This window comes from Tigriopus californicus, chromosome 11 (genome assembly GCF_007210705.1).
Source record: "Tigriopus californicus strain San Diego chromosome 11, Tcal_SD_v2.1, whole genome shotgun sequence".
Classification (NCBI taxonomy): domain Eukaryota; kingdom Metazoa; phylum Arthropoda; class Copepoda; order Harpacticoida; family Harpacticidae; genus Tigriopus; species Tigriopus californicus.
The window spans coordinates 6,170,617-6,197,409 of NC_081450.1; the positions used below are offsets into that span (position 1 = coordinate 6,170,617).

Here is a 26,793-nt window from a genome sequence, read left to right on the forward strand (position 1 = left end):
AAATGTGGGCCGAACAACAATAAACATATTTTTTTTAAATACTGAAGTATGGAAGATCCTCGTTTCTGAAAGTGCTTTGGTTCGCTCCCGCCCGACTGGCCATGGGATTTGGGGTGCGTGTCACATCCGGTGAGACCGATTCACTCACACCACGAGACAGCTGCTCATAGTTCACACTGCTGCCAATGCCGTAACTTTCAACTAAGGGAAAACATGGGAACAATTACGAGTCGTCTTTGAATTACCCCTCTTTGATCACCTTCTGCCGTTAATCTAAGCCACTTGGCCTGTTACTTTAGACGATCGATCAATCAATACATTTTCAATTTTTGGCATGCATGTATTAATGTTACATTGACTCGTCATTTTTCATGCACTAATATCCCCAGGCAAAGAAGAGACAATCTTGCCTTACTATAGTAACTTGTCTCCTACATTACAAGTATGTGAATTGATAACTAATATGATTGAAAAAAAACTGTCTCACCGTCCATAACGCTACTGATGATATTATTCGAGTGCTTGTCCAATGTCCTCATCAAGATATAATAGGACATGGTCGCATAGGTCAAATAAGCACTCATCGCGAAGATAATTAGCACGCTTAATGTGCCAACCACAGAGAAGTTTACGCCGGACATGATGTACACTAGGAACATGCCCATTCCTATTACTAGTTCAGAAATTTGAATCACCAACCATGGCAGCAACCAAGCGCTTTGTGACTGCAAGAATAAACATATCTGTTATGTTGAGCCAAGCATTTGCAATTATTAAAACTTTAGTTCAAAGATGACCCAACCTTTTTGATCCCGTAGATAACCAATCCTGACACAACGATCGTGATGAGGCTGCCCAAAACCACTACAACAAATGGAATTGATTCAAATAACCCATTCAAAAATTATTTTTGGTACAGAAGTATAGGATCTACTTTCAATTCCTTCGTTGATCAGATGCATTCGAAGGGTTTGAAAATGATGCCTTTCGCGTGATCGATTTTCCACGTGTGAAAATGCGTCCTCGGTGAGATTTAATTTGAAGTACCAATACTCTTGGGCCAATTGATCGTCTTCCTCTCGAGCAAGAACTTGCAACGGTTTATCGTCATCGGAAATGAAGGATTCGGGTGAAGAGACTACCACAAAGCCCATAACAAGGCTGATCAGGGATAAACTCTGGAACACAAATGATATCCTTCTTTGCGAAAGAACAACTTCTCGCAACCTTGTAATGTTCATGCGTTTCTTACGATGTAGAAAATGGCAGTAGCAATGGTTTGCTGCTTCAAGCCCCACCCAAAAAGGCCCTTGGACAACCAAATTGCCATGGCTGTTGAGTTTAAACTAGGAGTTGTCACAATTTTGGGATGCACAATGTGTGCTCTTTTTTTAAAAACAGCTCTAGAATGACCTTGATAACAGATAACACAATTTATTGGTGTGTAAGTGTGAGACTCGATTGGAGAGGAGAGCCACAGCCTGAGTCATATAGAGTTGCAATTGATAAGATAATCTAATCTTGGCACTCTTTCCCATGCGGGTTCAGGTTTGGGTGAGTACAGATACCTTCAGGGATGTAGCAAGGAAACTACGAGTAACGAAATTACGATAATTCGATCCTTTTTTAATAAGGAACTACAAGACCACGAATCCTTTACCTATGTCAATTCAAACAAATGTAGTTGTAACGACCCAAAAAGACCAAAAATTACTCGTCGCGCGTTTCTTTTTCCAATCCTCAATGCGGCTGCCGTGATACCTCTACTCATGTAGAGGCATAGTGCCTCGGCATTTTATGGCCTCCGGAGCATTTTCAATCAATTTAGCGTAAACAGGTTAAAAACTACAGATGGGATGAAATAAATAATCACGGGAGGTTGCTACTACAGCTGCCAATTTACATTTTCTGTGGCATATGGGATTACTGGGTGAATGTAGGAAACCCGTTAGTTAGTCACAAAAAGTAACCCAGATTTTTCTTCGTTCAAACCAGGGTTACATTTTTGGGCGAACGTAACCTGTTAAGTTACGTTGGAAGTGGCTGGTGCTTTGACTTTCCTAGCTAGAAACAACATTTGGGACAAATTGCTAGCCCCTCTGTTTTTTCTACAACTGTTTTGTTATTAAAGACATTTTTATCATGAATTTATGTTGCGGATCTTGAGGAGCCTAATGTTCATAGAATTTGGCATTTGGTAGATTAATCAACCATTCTGTATAACGTGGGGCTAGATGTATAAATGCTGTAGATTACAATTCATATAGTTAGAACGCTTCTTGAGGAAGTTTGCTCCACTCTAGCAATCCCTGAATGTGTTACGAAAGGTGGGGCACAATCTCAAATTCCGAAGCTACATAAAGGAAGCAATTGTTCAAAAAGAGTTGCAAACTAGCAGAATGATCCAGAGCAATTTGAACGCCATAATTGTGGCCATCCTTCAAGGAAAGCTGGACTCGATTCTGTGTAAGATTAAGGCCTCCATCGACAATGACCAGTTGAAAACAGAAAGTAAAGCCGCCCAGGAGGTCAGGTCGAATCCGAAGGCTTTCTTCTCTCATATACAAACTCTAAGAGAAAGATGAAACACCCTGTAGGGCTCTTTGAGGTCTATGGGGAAGCACATTATAGAGTTTTTGGCTAAAATGTAGTTTCAGTTAGACTCTGAATTTCTTATTGCCTTGAGGGAAGAGTTCTGGCAAAAAATGGCCGATGGTTTAGACCCTGAAACTAAAATAGTTTCTTAGTTTAACCGAGAACAGTGGGGGAGCTCACTGCAGATCAGGCGTCCTATTCAAAGGTTGCGAAGTAACAAAACGTCCAAGAGTTCCGTGCTCTACGGATCAAGACCCCCTTGACGAGTTCGCCTTTTCATGCCAAAGAGATTGAAAAGAATGGCGAAGCCTAAAGTAAAAACCTCCGATTGTTTTCAGAGGGGTGCACCAAACATGGTCATATAACACAGTTTCTAGCACGATTAAAAGAACATGTGACAACATAAATATGTAGCGCCTGGCTCCTGCTCGTTTCTGTGTTCCCATCTAATTGATATATAGAGTTGGCAAGAATGGGAGTAGAGCGAAATATACGGAAGTGACAATAACTTGTGCTCCGACGGTCTCTGGTTAGTCGCTTAATTGGTGACCCTGACGTGATCCCTCAAATTAAGAAATGGAGACGCCAACTGGTTCCAAGATTGGAACCTCCGCTACACCATTGATTTCGGCAGCCACTGTCAAGCTGCCCACGTTTGGGCCAGAGGCCCCGACGGTGTGGTTTGAGCAGACGGAATCCCAATTCGCTTAGAAAGGTATTTCTTTGGATGATACGAAGTACCATCATGTGGTAGCGGCCCTAGACCAGGCAATAGCCAAACGAGTTGTGGATCTTTTTTCATCGCCTCCAACGGTGGGTTCCCGTTATACCTCGTTGAAAGAACGTTTACTCTCGGCATACACTTTGTCGCCCTTTCAGTGTGCACGGCGACTCTTGCGGGTTTCCCCATCGGGGGATCGTTCGCCTTCAGAGCTTATGAACGAGATGTTGGGTTATTTGAATGGGCACGACAGTTGTTTTTTTTATTTAAAATACTGTTTCTGGATCAACTTCCAGAGGAGGTAAGAACACATTTGCTCGCTTGGTTAGAGGAAGCTTCGCACCGGGAGTTGGCCATGGCAGCCAACAAATTGGTGTCTGCGTGGTCCACACCAAGAAACTTCACCCAAATCCTTCACAAGAGAGTCTGGTCATCAACTCTGCAGGTTCCGCAAGAAATGGGGAGTACGAGCCTTCCAGCCTTCCAATGTGAGGCGCCGTGCATTTTCGACAAGACCGCTCCACGTTGGCCTGACAAATCCTTCAAGCCCCAAGTCTATAACCTGATGCAGGGAAACGGAGAATCCGGCCATCTGTAAATTCCATTGGCGGCCGGTTATTATTTCTTACTAATAAAACAAACAATCAATCTTATTTAGTTGATTCTGGTGCCCAGGTTAGCATTCTACCAACTCCTTGTTTGCTCCGGCTTGCTTTGGCAGGTGCCCCATCCTTTTCCGCGGCTAACGGCTCCACAATTCGATGCTATGGCAGAGTTACACGCGAATTGTTGTTGGGCGAGCGTTATTACTCATGGACATTTTTTTGGGCCGCCTTGGATCAAGCCATTTTGGGGGCCGATTTTTTCCGCACGAATAATCTTCTGATTGACGTGTCAAACCAACGGCTTGTTGATCCTACCTCTTGTCCGAGTATTCCCGGTTATTTGAGTTCCGCCATAGCTCCTTGCCTGACTGCTATTCGTCATGCTTCATCCGATCCCTATTTTGAACTGTCAGATCAATTCCCAGCCATCCTCACTCCTGCCTTCAACGACGTTCAACCGAAACATGGCGTTTATCATCACCTCCCAACGACCGGCCATCCGGTGTTTTTCAAAGCCCTTCGTCTAACTGGAAAGAAGTTGGAGGTAGCCAAAGCTGTTTTTCTCAAGATGCTCGAGCTAGGTATGTGTCACCACTCCAAGAAAACTTTTGCTTCCGCCTTGCATGTCACGCCCAAGGCCGGCGGAACTTGGCAATGCTGCGGTGATTACCGGGCCTTGAATGAACGAACGCTCCCGGCCCACTATCCAATCGCGTACATTCAAGATTTTTCCAAGGAGTTGAGTGTTTGTAACCTATTTTCCTAAGTGGAGTTGGTACGGGATTATAATCAAATCTCACTGGCCCGTGAAAATGTCTATAAAACTGCTATTATTACCCCATTTGGTTTATTTGAATTTGTTAAAATGCCTTTTGGTCTTCGCAATGCGGCCCATACATTTCAACGCATGATGGATTCGACTTTGAGTGCCTTACCCTTTTTTTGTGTCACGGAGTATTTGTGTTTACCAGGATGATATTCTGATAGCAAGTGGGTCATACGGTGACCACATTTTGCATCTACGCATATTTTTTCAATGCCTAGCGGATAATGGATTGGTCATCAATAAGAAATGCGGTTTTGGGCAAACAGAGATCACATTCTTTGGTCAAGTCATATCGGCCTCCGCTATTCATCACATGCCTGGCCGAGTTCAGGTCATTCGCAACTTCCCAGTGTCTGCTTCCCAATAAGCCTTACGTCATTTTTTGGGAATGATTGTTTTCTATCAACGATTCATACCCGGTTTAGCCAGTACCTTGGCACCTTTTTACGAAGTTTTAAAAGGGATGCCCAAAGACTTGGTTTTTTAACAATTCCCTGGTCGCACACGTCGAGCAGGCTAAGAGGAGACTAGCGGACGTCACCCTGCTCATGGATAAACGTTATTCTCCACCGATTAGTTGGCGGTGCTCATTTTTGAATTTGTGGCAAAATGTTTTAGGGTTTAGATAGAGACTTTAAGGGTTATTAAAATCGTGTTAGGTTAGGTTGGGTTAGGTTAGGTTCGATTAGGTTAGGTTAAGTTTATAAAATAGCACCGCCAACTAATTGGTGGAGAATAATGTTTAACAGCAGAGTGTGGTCGCGGACGCTCTTTCCCGCTTCGTCGGTCACGTCGGCACTCCCTCTTCGCCAATAGGCCGACTCTTCTCACCGTCCACTCTGGCCCAAGCCCAACAGGCGGATCCAGAGTTGAACTCGTTGAAGACATGTTTAACGTCACTCAAGTGGAATAAAATTAATTTCACCCCACTTCCAGCACCGCCCGTCCTGTGCGATGTGTCTCAAGGCTGCGCTCGCCCTTGGCTGCCCCAATCGCTCCAAAGAGACGAGTTCTTCGACGCCATGCATGCTTTGGCACATCCAGGTAGTTAAGCAGGCCAACGTTTAGTGAGCCGGCATTTTGCGTGGAACGGCCTGAACCGTGATGTGACCCACTGGACAGCTGGCTACCTTCACTGCCAACAAGCCAAAGTCATCTGACACACAGAAACACCTGTGGAACCCATGGAAACACCTTCAACACGTTTCCAAGTCATTCATCTCAACTTGTTGGGACCGCTCGACGTTTCCATAGGAAACAAGTACCTCCTCACTATCATCTATTGGTTTAGCCGATGGCCTGATGCCATTCCCCTAGCTTGCCGACACTTATGCTTCCTCATGCGCGCGGGTGCCTCTCTCCGGGTGGGTTTGCCTTTTTGGTCTACCGGAGACCATCATCACTGATAAAGGCGCTCAGTTCACGTCCGCGTTGTGGCACGAACTTTCAACGTTGTTGGGGAGTGAGCTGCACCATACCACGGCATACCATCCCCAAGCCAACGGACTCATCGAACATTTTCATTGTCAACTAATGAACTCACTTTGGGCTTGGTTGGCCGGGCCACATTGGTATCACCATCCAACCTGGGTTTTATTAGGAATTCGCTGCGCACCCAAAGATGACAAAGTTGTCCCCAGTGCAACTTTTATATGGTGCCAGCTTGAAAGTTCCTGGAGCACTCTGCGTTGATCCCAATGACCAAACCACACCCACTCAACATTTCCGTAACCTGCCTCTCAATTTCAAGGCAAACCCAATTCATCTGTCCCCCCCTCCGCTTCAGACTTGCCCGTTGGTTTGGTTATGGTTAGACCGGGTGTGAACCTCACTTGAACCCCCATACCAAGGTTCTTTTGCAGTCCTTCATTGTCGACCCAAATTGTTTTCGCTTGACATGGATGACAAGAAACGACATGTCTCTGTGGATTGACTCAAAGTAGCCTTTATTGATGATTCTCACCCCCTTCCAACCAAAACTCAATCTGGTTGCTTGATTAAGACACCTGCAAGATATTGATCCTGATGATTCAGAATCTGGCCAGGGGGTTCTGTAGCGCCTGGCTCCTGCTTGTTTCTGTGTTCCCTTCTGATGGATCTTGTGCAATATCTTATACCATGCCCTGCCATCTATCCTATTCTTTTCTTATCATTTCCTACACAACCGGTTCCCTATTCCACGTTGTTCATTCTCTCTGACCACAGTCTGAATAAATCTCTTACACAAATCATACGGCTCCGCACTTAATATCTTAATATGGCGCGGTTGTAGTGGAGTCATCTGCGTTCTTGGTACTCCACCACATACTTTGGATACCCATCACCCATCTGGATTTTTCCTGCCGCATCCGGACCGTTTCCCTCACTATTACGGCTGGATTCTTCCTCGCGGAAATATCACCAGTGGGCCCATTCAACCACGTTCCAGATCTGCAATCTGTGTGTTTGAGCCATGGATTCCCTAAAGAAATCACTTGTCGCCAAAAAAGGAACCTTCTCCAGACACCTTAATTCCTGCAAGACCTACCTATCCAATGTTGAGTTGATTGACCCCTCTGGGTTGGAGATGTCAATGGTAGACCGGATTGATGAACTGTTCACCAAGGTGGAATCTTCTTTCAATTCCTTGGAAGAATTTTTGGATTCATCCAACTCCGTCCTCGATGCGGATTCCGTTACCAAGGAAGTATCTATGCTTGATCAATTCTCCGGTAATATGAGCAAACTTCGTCGAAGGATTTTGAACACGTCATCTCGGGTCCGGACTCAAACGAGAAGCCCCACTGTTCCATCCTCATCACTGCTCTTGTCTCCTTCAACGTCATCCTCCAAGATAAATCTTGCCCTTAAACCTGATAAGTTGCTTTGTTCTTGCACTCTTGCTGAATTTCGTTCTTGGAATACGGGTTTCAAGGTCGTCTATTCTTCTAACAATATGGACACTTTTCCCATACCCAAGCAACACGGCTGTCCACGTTCATGTTTAGAATTGAAACTTCAGCAAATGCTTAGCACAAAGGTTGAGGATGTTACATCCATCATGGGAGATGATGGCTGCATTGCAAGGCTGAGAAATATTTTTGTCCAACACACTCCACTACTTACCAGGCAATACAACTTCTTTAGATTCAATCAACAATCAGGTGAGCGTTTTAGTGATTGGTACCTTTGACTGCAACTTGAAGGCCAGGAAGCTGAACTAGCCACCATGGGCAAAGATGATCTCTACATCTTGAAGTTGGTCACAGGTAGCTCGGATTGTCGATTACGAGAAGAATTTCTTCAACAAGCTAATCCAACCCGTGATCTTCTTCATCGTATGGCAATGGCTTGGGAGTCGGCCCACACTGTCAAAGCTTCCCTTTCTTCAAGTTCTTGATCCTCCAGCGTTGCTGCTCTTTCCTCATACAAGAAATCAAAATCTGGGAAGAAGGACAAATCATTTTCTACTTCCAACCCCAGCAATGACCCAACTTATCACAACTCACTTCAAGGCAAGTGTATTGGTTGTTGGAACTCGCCACATCCTGCTCCAGAGCATTGTCCTGCTTGAAGCAAAACCTGCAGCAAGTGCAGCAAGCCAGGCCATTTTGAATTGGTTTGCACTGGAGGCCGTTTTTGACGTGGTCGCTCAAAATCTCGTCCCAGATCCAACTTTTCCTTTTCTCTTGGTAACTCGAGACCCATCAACACTGCCATCATTAGTGTCAATCACGCCAAAACTCGTCCCACTCCCACTACCTTGGTCGAGATCCATCCTGACACTGGCACTCTGTTCCACATGGTCGTACCTCCTGACGCAGGCCCAACAGAGACACTCATCTCAGCCGATCTTTTTAGTTTTAGTTATCTTTTGGATCAATTTCCCTCCGTCTTTGATTTGTCTGACAAGCTCACACCCATGATTGGACCACCAATGACCATTCATCTGAGGGACGATCTTCCAATCCATCCCACCCACGTCACAGTTGCAAGAAATGTTCCATTTGCATACGCTGATCAAACTCAAAAGGAACTCGAGTTTATATCTGCTTTGGGGATCATTGAAGGTGCCCCTGAACCTCCACATGGGTGAGCCCAAGTCTAGTGGTCCCAAAGCCCAATGGATCAATTCGTTTTGTTGTGGATGTCACTGCCCTTAGCAAATATTTCAAACAACCAATCCACCCATTCCCATCTGCCAAGGACATATCCACTTTGATCCCACCGTCCTCCAAGTGGTTTGTCGTCCTTGATGCCGTGAAAGGCTATTGGCAGGTGGAGGTGGATGAAAAATCAAGAGCTCTCACAACATTCTTGACGCCTTTTGGTCGCTTTCGTTACTGCAGGGCCCCAATGGATCTAAACCCTTCTGGCAATGAATTCTGCGCTCGTGGCGACCATGCTTTGGCTGGCCTCGCTGGGGTCAAGAAAATTGTCTATGATATCCTTGTGTGCAGGGGGATTCTTTCTCCGACCTCGTTACCAAGACAAAGGCCGTTCTTCAAAGGTGCAAAGAACACGGTATGACACTCTCCAAGGCCAAAACACAAGTCGGATCTTCTGTCAAGTTCGCGGGATACATCATTGGCACTGATAGTGTTCGCCCAGACCACGCCAAGGTCGCCGCAATTGCCGACTTCCCCACTCCTCAAAACATCACTGATCTCCAATCATTTTTGGACTGGCCAATCAGTAAGGGCAATTTGTGCCTGATTTGGCCCACGCCGCCCAACCACTTCTAGACCTTTTGAAGAAGGACATTGCCTTCATTTGGTTGTCCGAGCATCAGGACGCTTTCAATGCCGTGAAAGCCATCCACACCACACCAGGAGGTTCGATTTTGGCTCTATTTGATCCCGCACTCCCTTCTCTTCTTTTGACTGACGCCTCCTGCTTGAAGGGATTAGGGTATGCCCTCCTTCAGACGTATCCTAACGGCCAGTCAAAACTGGTGCAGTGCGGATCTCGATATTTGACTGACGCGGAGACACGTTATGCCGTATGCAAAATAGAGGCATTGGTTGTCCAATAGGCTGTTCAACGTTGCCGTCTTTATCTCTTGGGCATCCAATTCACGGTCATAACCCACCACAAACCTCTGGTTGGCATTTTCAAGGGTTCATCCATGGACAATCCTTGTCTTCAAAGGATTATGATGAAATTGGCGGCTTATACGTTCGACGTCCAATGGATCCCAGGCAAAAAACATCACGTGGCTGATGCTCTTTCTCGCTTTCCGCTCCTTGGCATCCAAAAAGAGGATCAGGACGAACCAGCTCTTTCTGGATTTGATTTGATCCACTTGGCCACAATTTCTCTCAAATCTACACCTGATTCTGCCTTGGCCTTAGTCTCTGAAATAGCCAAAGGTGATGTCAACTATCAGGCGATCATCTCCACTCTTCTTTTGGGTCAATCTCCTAAATCCTTACCTCAAAGTCATCCATCTAAACTGTACTCGAAGCAATGGGAGGCCTTGTCTTTAGATTACAGTACCGATTTACTCATTCTCCAAGGCCATTGGATCGTTGTCCCAACTGCTGCCCGCCCCACCATTCTTCAAGATCTTCATAGAGTCCATCAGGGTATTCGCCGTACCCGTGCATTGGCTCGCAGCCTTTACTTCTGGCCTTGCATGAATAATGAGATTGAACAAGTTATCAGTTTATGTGCCACATGCCAGGAACACCGGCCGAGCCAACCGGCCGAAACTCTGGTCCAATCCAAAGCCTCCAGGCCTTTTGAATCAATTTCGGTTGATATTTTCGACAGTGCAGGTCAACACTATTTGGTCATGGTGGACCGCTTTTCCGGTTGACCATGCGTCGGCCATTGTCAAGAATGGACACGCCAGCCATCACCAGTATCTTGAATGATTGGTTCACAGACTATGGGATTCCTCAAATTCTTCGTTCTGATGGAGGACCCCAATTCCGTACCGAATTTGGAGAGTTTTGCCGCGGTCTGAACATCGTCCATGAACTCTTGTCCGCCTACCATCCCGCCTCCAACGGTCATGCCGAATCAGTGGTCAAAGCCATGGAGGCCCTCCTGCAAAAATATAACAATCATTGGCATGATTTCAGGATTTATCTCTTGGTGTGGAGGAACACACCTCCCTCAGACGACTTGACCCCTGCTCAATGGCTGTTTGTTCGCCGCATGCGGGCCCGTAATCGACGTACGCTTGCCTCTCCGATTGAGACTTGGTGACTGCCTTAGCCAAACTGGGGGAGGAGGAGATAAAGATCAAGGATTATTTCGATTGCCGTGCCACGGACCTTCCACCGTTGACACCCGGTACCCTGATCACACTCCAGGATCCCCGCTCAAAAAAGTGGAATCTGTCCGGCGTGATTCTTCGACCTATATCTGATGGTCAATCTTACGAAGTGAATCTCAGCGGTCGAATCACAGTTCAAAATCGTAGGTATCTTCGACCTCAATTTTCCATTGCACCGGTTCCATGTGGTTCCTCTCAGGCACTCATTTCGTCAAATGGCCACACACGCATTCAAGACTCCTTTTCAACGCCCTTGCCTCCTCCGGTCGTCCCTCGCCGCAGTGAACGCATTAAAAAGCGCGTCACTTTTGCTTAAACTGAATTTGAAATGCCATGTGTCGCCATCTTGAAGGGGGTTGATGGATCTTGTGCAATATCCTATGCCATGCCCTGCAATCTATCCTATTCTTTTCTTACCATTTCCTACACAACCGGTTCCCTATTCCACGTTGTTCATTCTCTCTGACCACAGTCTGAATAAATCTCTTACACGAATCATACGGCTCCGCACTTAATATCCTAATTGATATGTAGAGTTGGCAAGAATGGGAGTAGAGTGAAATATACGGAAATGACAATTTGTGCCCCGACGTTCTTTAGTTAGTCGCTTCAAATACATGGAATAACAAGAAAGAAACGTACCAATCCAATCGGATCGAGATGACTAGGTGAAGTGAGTGTGCCTCATAGAAACCGATAACAAGCAGTAGTTAACAATTACACACGAAATTGAGGTTTTAAACTCGTTAATTATCACAGAGAGAAATAAACCGTACCACGTCAATAATTGCATTTACACTTAGCCCGAGCCGCTCTTCAAATGAGAAGGTATTGACCATGTCAACTTTTGGAAATCCAATGACTAAACTTCACACAACGAAAGCAACTGGTACTAAATACGCAGTTTTCTTCTATGACGACAGGTTTTTCAGGGTATATTCTCGGTTTGAAACGACTTAGAAACCAATATTTGATTGGTAGAAATCTGCTTTTTTCACCAATAAGGCAAACTTACTTTCCAGCCGCTCGTGAGCAGACATACAGTTAAGAAAAGCGAGACCACCCTGCAAAAGAAATGGTGCTAAAATTTGATAAGTCAGCCAAATATATAAAGATCTGTGGTTTCCAAAAAGAACTAGTACAGGTTCTTCGGTTATGAAATCCATGTTTTCTTAGCTTTTAACTATTAACCGAGTCGTTGAATATGTAGCCAATACTTGTATCGAAGGACCATTAAAATGGCTGGGATAAAGGTTCAAACGGAATGAGATCGTTTGTGAAGCATGTTTGGTTTTTTTTCAAAGCGTCTCTGAACGATTGCACACAATCTTTGAAACCTTCAATTTCGATGTTACCCTTTGATAAACTCGTATTGAACCAATCAAATAATTCTAGGACATCAACGAATTCTTGGGTAATCTCGATTTTTTTTGGCTTGACGGTCGATCTTCTACAAGAGCGGAATACCCTAAAGGAACTTTTGTGACATTCGTTACCCTCAAAGAAATTTCCATGATAACTTTCTGAATAAACGTGGACTTGCTTCGGCCAACTCTTAGCCTCAGGGATGCAGATGATAAGTTTGCCGTAGGTGTGGTTTATTGTTCCCAAAAGAATGTCCAGCCAGGTCAGGCAGAGCGCAATAATGAAGGATGGGTGTTTCAGATGACTTGTGTTAAAAAACGAATCGCTCCCTCTGAAGAGAGTAAAATTCGTAGACTTTGCATTTGGTTCGATCTTGAACTTCTCATACTGATCTAAAAGACTTCTCAAAGTGCGATCCTTAATCTTGGTGTCTTTCCACTGATCATTAACCCACAAGATATAAATCCAAGGGTAGGTGCTTTTGTGGTTGCCGAGCCCGCATACAATGTTGTCACCAGGGGATGGGGAAATTGTTTATGGTATTGTATAGTTCGGGGACTCGAGGATCCATTGCATTTTTGTATTTAGAGGATCCCAGGTTTCCCATAAGCCTTAAAAGCTTTTTTATGTGGGGAACTCAATGATGATAAGTTAGATATCGAGCAAGACATCGTACCTGGAAGCAGTTCGCTCCTTTCACGAATGGCCAGAGAAGTACGTCAGGGTGGTTATTCCATCAAAAACAACAAGTTGTATTACATTCGATTGAGTGGCAAGAGAAGATCCCTTCTGTCACACAAGAAGTCCACCACTTCGAAGATATACTATTAAAGTTAATGGTCAGATTTGCATTTTGTATGGAATCACTCTATTAATATTTTTGTCAAAATATTTTTATTTTTCAGATTGTGAAAAACAGCCAAAATAACCTCCGAAAACGTAAAAATAAGTTATAAAATGGTGAAATAAAGTTGTAATTTGTTTGTTTCTTCAAATGTCCTGGTGGTTTTCAAGGCAAATTTGTTTCATTATTATTTTTCAGTCGGGTTGAGTCTTGCCTTGAAATCAACGAATAATTGAATTTCAAAGCAGACTCATATTTTCAACTGCTAGGGGAAGATATTTCATATTTTCTGAAATTGTGAATGATTTGTAAAGTCAATACCATCATTGTGCAAGAATCTAAGTTACTTGTGTACACATATAACTTACAGCATAATTCATAGAAGAAATTAAAATACACCCTCGGTCACTTGTCAATATCAACCAAGACGTGCGTTTTTAAGAAGAGATGAACAAAATTAAAAACACGAAAAAACACGAAAAAAATCAAATAGTTGTGGCTAGTTTCCAAAAAAAGTTGGACTTGATTCACGTCAACATTAAGGCTTCCATCGAAAATGACTTGTTGAAAACGGAGAGCACGGTGGTTCAGGAGGTCTGGTCGAATCCGAAGGCTTTCTTCTTTCATTCTAACTCTAAGGACAAGATGAAACACACCGTATCGCCCTTTGAGGTGGATGATGAAGCCGTTGGCAATTTAGAGGTTATGGCTAACATACTTGAAGATCAGTTTTCAAGTTTGTTTTGAGCTCCAACAAGTTTAGGAACAATAGCCCAATGCTCTATTGATGAATTTGTTGAGATTGGCAAGGCGAGTCAAGTTGAGCATTTAGATGATCTTGTAGTTACAGATGTAGATGCTTAAGCGGCCATCATGGACTTGAGACTCTCGAGCTCTGATGGCCCTGATGGTGTGACATCTCTGTTTCTGACGAGATGCTCACTGGTTCTTGCTCCTGTTTTCTCGTACTTGATGCGTTGCATCTTGGACCAGGGCAAGTTCCCCTCTTCTCTGAAGGTAGCTCATGTTGTTCCAATTTTCAAAGGGGGAAATAAGTCGCTCCGCAGTAACTACAGGCCGATTTCTCTCACTTCGAATATTGCGAAGGTGCTTAAAAAGTCATTCCTCTTAGCCAGCACGGGTTCCGAGCACATTTTAACACGGTTACCTAGCTGATTGAGCGTATAGAACAGATCATTGTGGAACTAGAGGGTCACGAATGAGTTGATGTTGTCTATCTTGATTTTGCCAAGGCATTTGATAAAGTTGATCATGGCCTTATTTTGAATTGAAAATCACGTCACTGGAATCCAAGGCAAGGTTCCCGATTGGAAACGAAACGTCATTCAAGAAAGGTTGAAAGGTCACATAGTGACACATATGATGTCAACTCAGGTGTCCTGTAGGGTTCCATCCTAGGACCCCTCGTTTTTGTAATACTTTTTGCCCCGCTTCAAAAGCTTGATATTACTGCCAGTCTCTCTTTTTATGCTGACGATACGAAGTTAGATTGTGGTAGCCTAGCAAAGGACCTAAATCGAATTTACTCTTGGGTTGCTGAGAGTAATATTGCCTTGAATGGAATCAAATTCCGCTCAATATCCTTTAAACACTCCATTAGTAGAAAATGAAGATAAAATTTTGAAAAGTACTCGCATGTTCCTTATTCCTTATGGTTTTTACGAGCTAGAAAGGTGACAAGATGTGTATGGACAGTACTACCATAAAGTTAAACTGCATTCTAACCACTGTGGAGCGATATCGTCTAACCTCACGACAAGACGAGGGCAATTATTTGGGGAATTGTTTGCCTTTCCTGACTCGCACCTTGGAGCACCAGGCATTCGGCCCGGTCCATTGGTTGTGTCCCATCCGTGTGTTCGATGTTTTGGGACATGTGCCATTAATCAGAGTAACACCAATAAGAATTTTTTTTCCTTAAGACAAGCCATTAATCATTGGGGGGGGGAGGAAGTCACCCACCATCAGGATTGTTGGCTTCAGGGCTCATTTTTGGGCGGTTTACAACCAAAGATTTAGGAAATACCTAGATTTTTTGTTTTAATGGACTATCAGCGAATTTGATGGCCAATTTTGACGAAACCCGGGCAATTTAACTTGTGATAAATAACTGCTTAGTAAATGTCCATGAAATTTGTACTGGATGTGCAACTACTAGATTTGATGATTTCGATTTGCTTTATTTTTGTAAAATGTGCCATTTTGCGTATTTTAAGGGGCAAATTATATTTTTCAAGCGGCAACTAACATTTTGATGATGATGTTTTATTTAGGGTCTCGGGATAACATTAACATTATTAATTAAAATAAAATATTAATAATATTAATTGGATAAGGCAAACCATGCCTCTTGATTTAATGATATCAAAATCTATCTTTTGAAATCTTGACTATATAGCTCATAGTTACCTAATATTATTCGAAGCACCGTGAGCCCTAGGTGTTGATCCTGTCGCAGATTTTAAGTCAAATTTGTGTTTTTGATAATCATTTACATGACCAGTTCCAAAATGTAACTGTAACCCAAGCCCCTTTCTCTGAATAACTGCCCTCAGCAAATCAACTCTCCACCATTTATATCTTCCCAATAACCTGAAATGGTTCACGAAGATTAAATAAACTTTATATCACATGAAGCCTACAGCCCGGTCTGTCTACTCAAATTCGTTGGTAGACTAAAAGTCCTATAGAGTTCAATTGCTAATAATTAGACAAATTAGTGCTTGCTCCTAATGTGGAGAGGTCAGTAAAAAGGTGACTTGAATGTCGTCAATTGAAGCTAGTGTAATCACTTTCTGGAAATTGACGCATGTGATTCCAACAAGTATGCTAATCCATAGTTGATCCAAATTTCATCGTACTTCTACGTTTTAGATTGAAATGCTCGTGACAACACACATCATTTTTCAAAAATCTAACTGGTAAGAACCCTCTCATCTGGGGATCTTACTTTTTTATTTGTTTATATTTTGTATTTTTCATTCATGTGCATCTTCTGCATAATGTGGCCCAAGAGGTTGGATGTAATTGACACCAGCATATCGGAAATCTTTTAAAGCGAATCATTGGAGGGCAATAAATTGTTATTATGTGTACACAACATGATGGCAAATAACTTACTATTATCTCTATTGGCTGATCTATTGCCTTAGAAGTTATTGAGATTTGTCGTCTTCTGGACACTCAACAGATCAGAAGAGATGGTGGCCTCAAGAGTGTTGTGTGTTTTAGCCTCTTTGGCTTCAGCTTCGGCCTCCAACCCGTTTCATCAGACCAATGGCTTTGTTCCACCTGAAAAGCGGGGACCGCATGGTCTGATCAATGAGAATCTGCCTGTGATTGACGGTAAGTCTGGGGACTCAGATTGGCCTCCAATCCAGGAACCCTGGAGATGCTTGGAGGGTCGTTGTACCCAAGATATTGAGAGCTTCAACGCCGCCATTCGATCGATGAGTGGAATCTCTAAGGCTGATCCCAATTGTCCAATTGTCACACCGGAGATTTGCAAGAGCGCCGACTACTTCCCTGTGCCATGTAAGTTTATTATTGATTTTATACCTTGAAGAAAATGAACGACATACAAATGTTTCCAACCAACGTGACAGGTAATTGCCATGCTTACGTGAGATGCTTCCAAATGGATACCGATGGACCCTTGATGCCCTGCATTTATAAATGCTCTCCATATGATTTGATCTTCAGTCCCAATGAACGCGTGTGTACCAATGAGGATAGTGCGCCCCCTGGCATTTGCTTCGACACACCTCCCCCGCCCCCCGTAGAGTTTACTACATTGAAGCCATTCATGTCTACAACCACCACTCCTACCACCACTCCTACCACAACCCCAACTACCACTCCTACCACCACTCCTACCACAACTCCAACCACAACTCCAACCACAACTCCAACCACTACTGCTACCACAACAGCAGCCACTTCTCCAAGTGCGCCTGTGGATTGCACTTACGCCGGCGAGACCTTCCCGTATCCTGGAGATTGCCACAAATATTACATTTGCCTCCCCAATGAAAACAATGGATTTGATGTCGAGATTTTCAACTGCAATGAGATGATTTATGATCCAAACCAAGCATCATGTGCTTGGCCGGGTCAGGATGCGGCGGATTTGCTTTGCAATGAGCGATACTAAAACGCTGTTGATGTTTTCACACTGTAACTTGCCAATTGAGTAGCCAAGAAGCCATTTTCAATATAAGGAATTCAAATGAGAAACATACGTTATAAATGTGAAAGTTAGCGAACGTGAAAAACAGGAATTTGAGATAGAGGGCATTTGGAGACTCGACAGGGATTTTTTTACTTCTTTTCCACATGTTTTTCCACGGCTTGCTTCATGAATATGTAAGTGCTGACTGACTTAGAGCTAGGGAGTGGTGCAATTTGAGGAAATGGAAAGGGATATTTTTGAGTTGATTTTAATTACTCATTCATATGATATTGAACATATAGAAATTTTTAATCATCTATGTTAGTCCTTTTTCCCCTTATTGGACATAATGTGCCAAATAACGGTGTTCAAATATATTGTAAATATTTTTTTTCCTTTTGGTGGATAATAGGGTCGAAGTAGTGAACCTCTCCCGGTCAATGAAGACGTCCGTCACATCGTCCACATTTTTCGATAGGCAGTGTCAAGTCCGGTATCGAATTGGTTCTCCGAGGAGGGCGGATTTGAAAATTGATTTGCACGTTTAGCAGAAAGTCGAGTGGGGGTATCTTCACTTTCTTTCTTCTTCAGTATCTCATATAATTCATACTTTGGAAAACTAGTTACTCGTTTGTAATTGTTTTTTTTTCTGCCCAACATACAAATCAATTTCAATTCACCCACAACTGCTCAGTGGGTGTGATTCCTTTAGAAAGGGGTCAGAGAAGGAAACCCAGACAGGAATCCCTCTCACTTGTAGAAACTGCGCTAACCAAAATTCAAAAAGAATATCAATTCTAAGAATCTGATTATCCTGTTCAATCATGCGCACTTGTTTTAGCAATGAATCTACGTCAAAGTATTTTCAGGCATTTGTTTGTTCAAACTCATTCCACGTCAATGCTTCTATCTATATGTCTGTCTTCTGCAATAAGATTGTCTAAAGGGTAAATCAACGCCTGTCTTCCGTGGATCGTCGAGAGGGTTAGACGAAATGACGATTTCAAAGAGTTTGATTCTGATGGGTCTTTTGGCCTCGGTCTCGGCCTCCAACCCGTTTCATCAGACCAATGGCTTTGTTCCAGCTGAAAGGCGGGGACCGCATGGTCTGATCAATGAGAATCTGCCTGTGATTGACGGTAAGTCTGGGGATTCCGATTGGCCTCCAATCCAGGAACCCTGGAGATGTTTGGAGAGTGACGGTACCCAAGGCATTGAGAGCTTCAACGCCGCCATTCGGTCGATGAGTGGAATCTCTAAAGCTAATCCCGATTGTCCAATTGTCACACCGGAGATTTGTGTGGCTGCCGACTTTTTCCCTGTGCCATGTAAGTCTATTGTTGGTTTTATGTATCTAAGAAAACGCGGATAATTTATGTATTTTTTAACAATGTGACAGGTAATTGTCACGCTTACGTGAGATGCTTTCAAATGGATACCGATGGACCCTTGATGCCTTGCATCTACAAGTGCGAACCATATGACTTGATCTTCAGTCCCAATGAGGGCGTATGTGTCAACGAGGATGAGGCACCCCCTGGAATTTGCTTCGACACACCTCCCCCGCCCCCCGTAGAGTTTACTACTTTGAAACCCTTCATGACACCAAGCACAATGAGTACCACCACGACTCCAACCACAACTCCAACCACAACTCCAACCACAACTCCAACCACAACTCCAACCACAACTCCAACCACAACTCCGACCACAACTCCAACCACAACTCCGACCACAACTCCAAGTCTTCCTGTGGATTGCACTTACGCTGGGCAGACCTTCCCGTATCCTGGAGATTGCCACAAATATTACATTTGCCTCCCCAATGATGACAATGGGTTTGACGTCGAGATTTTCAACTGCAATGAGATGATTTATGATCCAAACCAAGCATCATGTGCTTGGCCGGGTCAGGATGCGGCGGATTTGCTTTGCAATGAGGGATACTAAAATGCAGTGGATGTTTTCTGTACTGTAACTTACCGATTGATTAACTAAGAAGCCATTTTAAATACAAGGAGTCATAGAAAGGAACTAAAGTCAAGGCAAATGCTAAGTGTTCTTTTTAGCGTGTCAACATGACTATGCACATACTTTTTTATTTACATTTGCGTCCGCCTTATTTTGCATATAATATCAAGTCCAGTGCAGGGATATTTGAACTATCTCAAAAAGGTGTTTACCCTTCGCCAAACAGTTTGACCGTGTGAACCTACTTTTCTGGAATATATTTTTGTTTAAACTATCAATTTTAGGCTCAATTCAGTCACAAGCCAACTCATTTTTATTTTGTAATGAAAATCCTTTAAAAGGCAAGAATGGCACGCATAATAATCTCAGAGTTATTTTCCTTGCCAAGTATTCCTTTATATTGCAGGAAGCGAACGAGAAGAAGTAAAAAATACATATAATTTGAAATTGGTATGAATAGGCTTTGTTAGTCTAACTTTTTATGACATGAAATTGGGCTATCTAATACGGTGTTGCTTAGTAGTTCTTATTGTTCGAGTAGATCTTCCTGACTTAAGACCAAAATATGTACGCCAATTTTCTGGAAATTTCGTCTCATTGTTGCAGACAACTTTTAAATTTTTATTCTAACGGTATTATCAATCGTTAGCTTGTTTCCTTCTAATCTATGAAACAAACATTTTTCATCTTTTTCTACCAAAGTCTTGGTATATCTGTCCAATTAGAAGAATTGAAATATAAAAAAAATCAAGCTTTTAACAAACGAGTGATGACCCTGGCCTCGTCAGTCCGATTTGATGAATGAACGTAATCAAGTAAAGTAAACAAGCGAAGTGGACATGAATCAAATGGCGTGATAAGATGTCTTGTTAAAACAAATGTACCCACTCCACGAGAGCATAACTGTCAACTTTCAAATTCATATGTAAGAAGATATCTGTCACAATCATACTTAGCACCTGCAGATAGAAAGATTGTTTTCAAATTCTAGACTGGTCACTTTTGTTGCTGCATTCACTTGACCTCTGAAGACATTTGGAATCCTAGTTATTTTATTGTAATTCTATTCCGACCAGATTTTCCATAACTCAGATCTGCTCCAGGCAAAACAGTTTTTCTATCTTTTTTTGCTTGGATTAATGACACGGGAGATATTGAGAACGAAATAGTCTCTTGAAAGATGTTCTGAATCCATATTCTATGCATGATTTAAGGTTCATGGAACATTTTGATCTTTAATAATCTTCATATAGGCTTATAGAAAGCCAAGAAAACGTAAAAAGTACCATTTTCAAAAGCATTGCTCATTTTTTAACAATCAATTAGCCGAAATCAATGATATAAATGTCACCGATTTGTTATTTTTGGTGAAGACAACGTCATTGAAGGCTGATTAACTACCGGACTTTCTTCAGTCAACTTCAACGTTTCTATCGTTCATGGCCTCGATCTATTCATTATCACCAACCTTTGACCATTCTTATCTTCAATTTGTACGGGAATTCTGAATCGTGGCAAAATTGTTACTGACAAAGTCAATATGTTAATGACTCTGGTCGATGAAGTTGCCGTGTCATCCATCGCAATTGTTTATTACTCCATAAATTGTTATTCATTTCCACTTGTAATAGGCTTGATCATGAACCGACTGAACCTGAATAATGGAAGAGCCAAACTGTGGACTGGCAGACTTGGCCTTGGGAAACGCGACCATTTCCAAGAGCAATACAAACGAAGCCAGAGTTTGACCACAAAGGAACACAACAAAGGCCCCGAAAACCTGTTCCATAGTAAAAGGTTTCAAGACTTCGTCTTGAACATCATTTCGGACCAGATGCTGGGGTTTGATGTAGCTCTTTATCAGCTGATGGATTATCCCACCCTCTGTCAAGCCACGAATGACGGAATCGACTTCTTTCCGAAGCCTTCTCTGGCCTTTGGTAATGACAAAAGAAGAGTAGGTGTCGGGCTCGAAATTGACACGTCCAATTCGGTAGGGCTGCTCGCCATGTCGCTCTTCGAAGGTTGGAAACATGGCCCTGGTCATCATATCATTCCCAAGAAATACATCACCTATGATAATACCGGAACTATTGAGATCATATTCAAAAAAAACAACAACATAGCAATTTGGTCCAAACCGTTGTCCTTGATGCATTTTTCGTAAGCTTCGGGAATAAGCCCTCCATTAAGCGGATAGTAATTTTCATTCTCATCCATTTGCTGGCCTAAGGTCCTTCGAATGGCATTTGGGGAGTGACGAAAGAGCGGAGCAAAAATACTTCCCTTAGACACGTGGAGCTGCACACCACGGTTCAAGATGTCCACATCGGTTTCAATTGGAGCTTCATACTCCTTCACTATGATATTTGCCCTCAGATTGCATTCATAACCCGCCACTAATAAGAAGCTGGCCACCAACCACACTTGAAATAACAAGGCTAAAGTTGGTGACTTGGGCGTGGCCACACTGGGTGGAGCGGCTGAAAAAGAATATCAAATGTTCTATCATTTGAATGCGATCGTTAGAATGAATAGTCGTTAAAACAAAAAAAGCACCTTGAAAACTCAGGATCCCGATGTAAGAAATGATCCATTTAGTAATATCAGGATCTCGGTGTTCTTTGACTATCATGAATGTTTGAACGAAGACGATGGTGACCAAATAGCAGGCCAGAGAGATGAGAAAAATAGTCCAAGTGAACACTGTGTACGGTTTGGTCATATTCAAGTACGGCTTATACGGCTTGGACTTGGGTCCGACCAAAAAAAATGGTAACTGATATACAAATCGGGACGCATCACTAACTGATATCGTTGGTGCGTTACTACAATGTCGCCAATACCAATTGTGGAAATCACCTCTCATCACCTACGTACATTGTAAGTGCCAAAGGTAAGCATTATATATCTTAAGAAAAAATTTAAGTGTTCCTTACGCTGTAGATAGTTCCTCCACAACGGAACCAACTGAATCTAAGGTCATCCACGCTGCTTCTCTAACTAAGTCATAGGTGAATCCCAAGTTTTTGGCTAATGCATCTAGGACATTAACATCGGTGCCAGAGAGGCCGTCATTCTCCAAGTAATAAATAAATGGCGGGAAACCAATCACCGGACACATTCATATGCTTGATTCGAGGAGAAATGGTATTCTCTGAGATCATCTCAAATTGTGAGGAATGGACTTTATGCTACAAACTGGAACACTGACTCATAGATAGGTCGGAGGAATGTTAGATCGGGGATGTTGGAATCAAGTAATACCATGGCACAACTGGTGAGCTGTCCATTATTGACCACTATTCTAGACCAAGATTGGGCAAACTCCTTGGAATATAACAAACCGGCTCATTTTGTATTAGATCGTAACGAAATGGACCAATATTGACAAGGGTAGCTTCAGATTTGGAGCACATCTCAGGGAACTCTGGACGAGCCCCAGTATCGACCTGAGCCCAACTATGCGACGAGCAAGTAGTGGCATGAAACGATCCAAAACCACCTCATGGTGGGGCCAAGGTAGAAAATCGACTGCAGTGATGATAACACAGTTTGTCGCAATATGAGATGCACTTAACCTGGTTGATTGTGGCAAGGTTGCACTTTAAAAAGAGACTGTCATGTGTGCCATGCGCTTTCTTTGCGGTGAGCAATAAAGGGGAGGTGGTTGGTAATGCGGTGGTAAAAAGGAGATTGGTTTTTGTTTGCTCTTTCGTGTTGTGTCGATGCGCGTTCAATTAAATATGCAATGCTGGTACCAATATTAACTAATGTACTGTGAGCTTTTCCTCCGTGAACGTCGAATGTGCCATCTGGTAACTTGTGGAATCTGAGGCTCCTTAAATACATAACACGCAATTGGTGAAGTTTTTTACGTCAAACATAAATGGAATTGTAAATGAAGCCATGAATCTTTGAAGCCGTGGTAATGACATTGGACAGGGCGTAAAAGGCACTTTCCTACTTTTTCGACTTTGTTGTCGCTCAACACAATAATTTGCTTAATCGTTAAGTAACCTGAGGACCTCTCTGCCATTGTGACCATGTGTTTGATCTTTTAGAGTTGAAAAAAAATTGCAGGAGCAATATACAAACTCATTTTAAGGAAATAAGTCTTTAAATATGTATACCGGTATGATGATCCTTCCAAATGGTTGAGACGAAAATCAATGATGTCTTTGCAGAGGTGTTCGAATCTGGAACCCTTCGTCCAATGCGTGGTCCAATTGTGGAAGATCCGATGATGATTCATCAAAAAGAAGACGCCAAACGCTTCGCAATTCATGTAGCTCACCAAATTCCATTGCCTACCAAGACAAAGTGAGATTATAGCTTATGATATCATCTAGTATACTACTAATCAGTTACATGGGATGTAATGGTCCAAATTTCAAAATTAACCCCAAAATGCCGTGGTTACGTCTTCGTTCAATTTCCAAAGAATTATGTCGATTTTCAATATAATACTTTTACCCATGCAAGTCTTCTATGAATGTGAAAAAATGAAAGTTGTTCCCTACGCCTTTCTAAGGCAGAAAAAATGCCAAGACAGGTTTGGGTATTTCCGTCAAAACTTTATAGGGTAGTTGTGCCCACTTATCAAGACCAAAAACGCTTCACTTGACTCCCTGAGCACACAAACTCTTTGAGGAGGCAAAACATGCCCAGAGCCCAGTTTTTTTAAGCAAAGGAGTGAATCTTAGATCGAGAAATAGTCGCACTATACTACATCAGTTGGATCTTTTCCCGATCTAACGGATGCTTCTAGACTGGGTCTTGGATTGGCCTTGACCTTACTAATACATGAAATGAACAATAAAAAATATCCTTCACACAAAAGTGCATGAAATACCCTAAATTCGAGACAAAAACATTGAAAGACGAAAAATTGTTAGAGTACATGAAAATGGAAAGAGAATATATAGGACTACAATACTAGGGATAGGATGAAGAGAAAGCTAAAAAGCAAAAGTGTCCTCCCCAAGGCAGCCACGCGACCACTTATACAACATCGCCCACACGTTCAGACCGGCCGTTTGATCAAGATCGGGAGGAACAAAACGTGCGACCGCTCTCGTTAAAAGACTGAACTGAACTGAGACGGGCTACTTCTGGCACCGGGATTCGAGGCCCTGACACCTGGGGAGAGGATTCTCTTTGACCGCTCGGCTACGCCAACTTCATGGACTCTAGTACTAGCCTTTGTTCCTATTTTTGGAGGATTAGGTTTGGATGAGGGCTTGGAGGAATAAATGTCTTATTGTAACCACTGTCAACGGCACAAACCATGTGGCAGAGGAAGCAACCACGAACACTTCTCACGCCACCGCTTTTAAGGCATACCATCTCAATATATCTTTTAGGACCACTCCTTCATGGCGACCATAGTGTCGTCATTTGTTGAGATTTGTCGTGGTTCGTTACGGTCAGAATCATCTCAAATAATAAGATCCAATAACGGTTTCTCATTAAAGTTTGTTGTGTATGGGAAATTATGTGAATGAAGAGGAATTGCTGGGTCTAAACGGCAAATCTGGACCCCAATCTTTCATCAAAATCAATATGAACGACCAGGATTAGGTGGGTCTATTTTCTTTTCGTGGTTGGCGGTACTTTCGAAGCTTTTAAAGCATAGGCAAAATTGGACATGAAACAACCATGGAGGACATCCGAAGGAAGATCAAAGTGGAATTGGCAAGCACGGATGATGACTTGGCGGCTATCAAAACTATACCTGGGTACGCACAAGCCACAATGTACAACGTGTATAGCTCCTGTACTGACTCAGGCAAGGATAACCGCAGAGCCTATACCCCTAGTAGTGACTCGTTTTGCACTCTCACCTTCTTAGCAAGCTTGAAAAGGTCCATTAGAGATAACCAGAGACTCCAATGCCTGTCCTTGCAAAGAATCGTGGCGTGACATCCATGACTATATCCAATGCTGTAAACAAGGACCTGGGGCTCAAAAGTTATGCCATGGGAGTCCGCCACTGCTCAATGAAACCATGAAGATCAAGAGGATTGACCACGGCAGGAACTATTGGCTTCATTGAAGTCAGAGTCTAGCCTTGCCGTTTCTTCTCGGACAGGAAAGTCGTCAAGTCGACAAGTCCAACAACTTCAGGAATGATCGTTGCATTGCGGAACTACCTACGACTTTCCTTCCGTGGCAAGGACAAAGTACCCGGCTTACGTCACGACGCCCACACCAAGATAATCATCTATTATTAAGGAAATCGCCATGTTAGATCCGCGGAGGGCAGCAACGCCTGTAGAAAGTTCTGGACTCGTCTTGAGGCCATCCTGTTAGCAAATGGTTGTCACGTTGAATGAAAAAGCTGCCTCAGTATTGCATCTGCCTTTCCGCGAAATATTGATTATTTTCATATCATCCTACTTATTGATCTTCCGGAGTCTAGATTTACTGTTTAGAGCCTGTAAGATTCTAAAACCCACTCCCTACTATCGACTCAAGTCAACCCTGCGGAATGTGCCAGAGAGTGGTGGAACAGGTCGCCAAGGTTACAATATCTGATGGGAAATATGCCTCACCAAACCTTTGAACAACCCAAAATCTTATAACTTGGGTCTTGCCAGCATCGATGGGTGTCTCTCACTTCTGCTGCTCCCTTCCACCTCGTGTGTTCACGTTCACTCCCCCCCCCCCCCCCCCCAATTGGATCACTTATTGGGATGTTCGGAGTGAATTACTCGCGAGGGATAGATAGAGCCTCAAAATAGGAACCACCACGAAAGGAATTTGCCTCAAAGCTGGGACGCAAAGATCCCTTCATATGAGGGCAAGAGAGTCTTGTGCTTAAAGAGAAATTTCTTTCCAATATTGGGATCCCGTGTAAGAGAGTTATCTTAATCATAACCTCTACGCAACGGTTAGTTTATGATCTTCGGTTAATCAGTGCTAGGGCAAAGCTGAGTCGTTGAGACGACATCAAGACGGCATCATAGAGTAAAGCTCAAAACTCTGTGAGAATAACCTGTTACTCGGATCCCTTACACCTAAATGGAATTGGATTAATTCCCTTGTCTTGTTTCTCAACTTCGAGATTGGTCACAATTGTACGTTTCGTGACAATGTCGGTCAATTTTAAGAGAAGTTTCAATCCATTTACCAATTCTTGGCTTGATTCAAAGCGTTTTTGACAGACATAATATTCCGTGCCCTACTGGCTGATCGTGCATGTATTACTCGTAACTTTAAGACTGCAATACACAGAACTGTCAAAACAGTTATAACTTTTTTGATTGTGATACCAGGAAAATTAAGTTTTTATAGAAAGGCGTTCCCGGGAAGACAAATGGATGTTCTAGTCGTGGAACTGATGACTTTGATTTGTTACTGAATCCGGGTTTCGTGCGTATGAGACAGTTTGATTTGAACTAAAA

General features: G+C 43.0%; 5 protein-coding genes and 1 long non-coding RNA gene across 7 annotated transcripts in view; 4 read left to right on the plus strand and 2 right to left on the minus strand.

Annotated features, from left to right (window-relative positions):
• The window catches only part of LOC131890329 (uncharacterized), a 2,898-nt gene extending 2,762 nt beyond the window's left edge, over positions 1-136 (plus strand). The window contains exon 3 of the mRNA XM_059239656.1: positions 1-136. Coding sequence (XP_059095639.1) covers positions 1-23 — 23 coding nt within the window. The 3' untranslated portion in view covers positions 24-136.
• LOC131890330 (uncharacterized) lies at positions 35-4,914 on the minus strand. 2 transcript variants are annotated; one of them, XM_059239658.1, is made up of 5 exons: positions 4,857-4,914; positions 935-1,178; positions 803-864; positions 488-725; positions 35-201 (listed from the first exon to the last, which is right to left on the minus strand). In XM_059239658.1, exons 2-5 carry the CDS (start codon positions 1,152-1,154, stop codon positions 35-37), a joined length of 687 nt encoding a protein of 228 aa, XP_059095641.1. In that variant the 5' UTR covers positions 1,155-1,178; positions 4,857-4,914. The 2 variants fall into 2 exon arrangements, with proteins under 2 accessions (XP_059095641.1, XP_059095640.1); XM_059239657.1 differs by lacking the exon at positions 4,857-4,914 and adding an exon at positions 1,253-1,452.
• LOC131890331 (uncharacterized) lies at positions 2,913-3,969 on the plus strand. The gene is made up of 2 exons (XR_009374301.1): positions 2,913-3,408; positions 3,613-3,969. It is a non-coding gene; the product is annotated as an uncharacterized LOC131890331 (long non-coding RNA).
• Positions 4,915-16,368: 11,454 nt separating the features above from the next.
• LOC131890175 (clathrin coat assembly protein AP180-like) lies at positions 16,369-17,534 on the plus strand. The gene is made up of 2 exons (XM_059239473.1): positions 16,369-16,776; positions 16,848-17,534. Exons 1-2 carry the CDS (start codon positions 16,443-16,445, stop codon positions 17,393-17,395), a joined length of 882 nt encoding a protein of 293 aa, XP_059095456.1. The 5' UTR covers positions 16,369-16,442; the 3' UTR covers positions 17,396-17,534.
• An 817-nt stretch (positions 17,535-18,351) lies between these two features.
• On the plus strand, positions 18,352-19,452 carry LOC131890436 (protein psiD-like). Its single transcript, XM_059239776.1, has 2 exons — positions 18,352-18,741; positions 18,813-19,452. Exons 1-2 carry the CDS (start codon positions 18,408-18,410, stop codon positions 19,361-19,363), a joined length of 885 nt encoding a protein of 294 aa, XP_059095759.1. The 5' UTR covers positions 18,352-18,407; the 3' UTR covers positions 19,364-19,452.
• A 1,334-nt stretch (positions 19,453-20,786) lies between these two features.
• On the minus strand, positions 20,787-22,253 carry LOC131890437 (uncharacterized). Its single transcript, XM_059239777.1, has 3 exons — positions 21,944-22,253; positions 21,526-21,867; positions 20,787-21,457 (listed from the first exon to the last, which is right to left on the minus strand). The coding sequence occupies exons 1-3, from the start codon at positions 22,251-22,253 to the stop codon at positions 20,997-20,999; spliced, it is 1,113 nt and encodes a 370-aa protein (XP_059095760.1). The 3' UTR covers positions 20,787-20,996.
• Between the last annotated feature and the right edge of the window lie 4,540 nt (positions 22,254-26,793).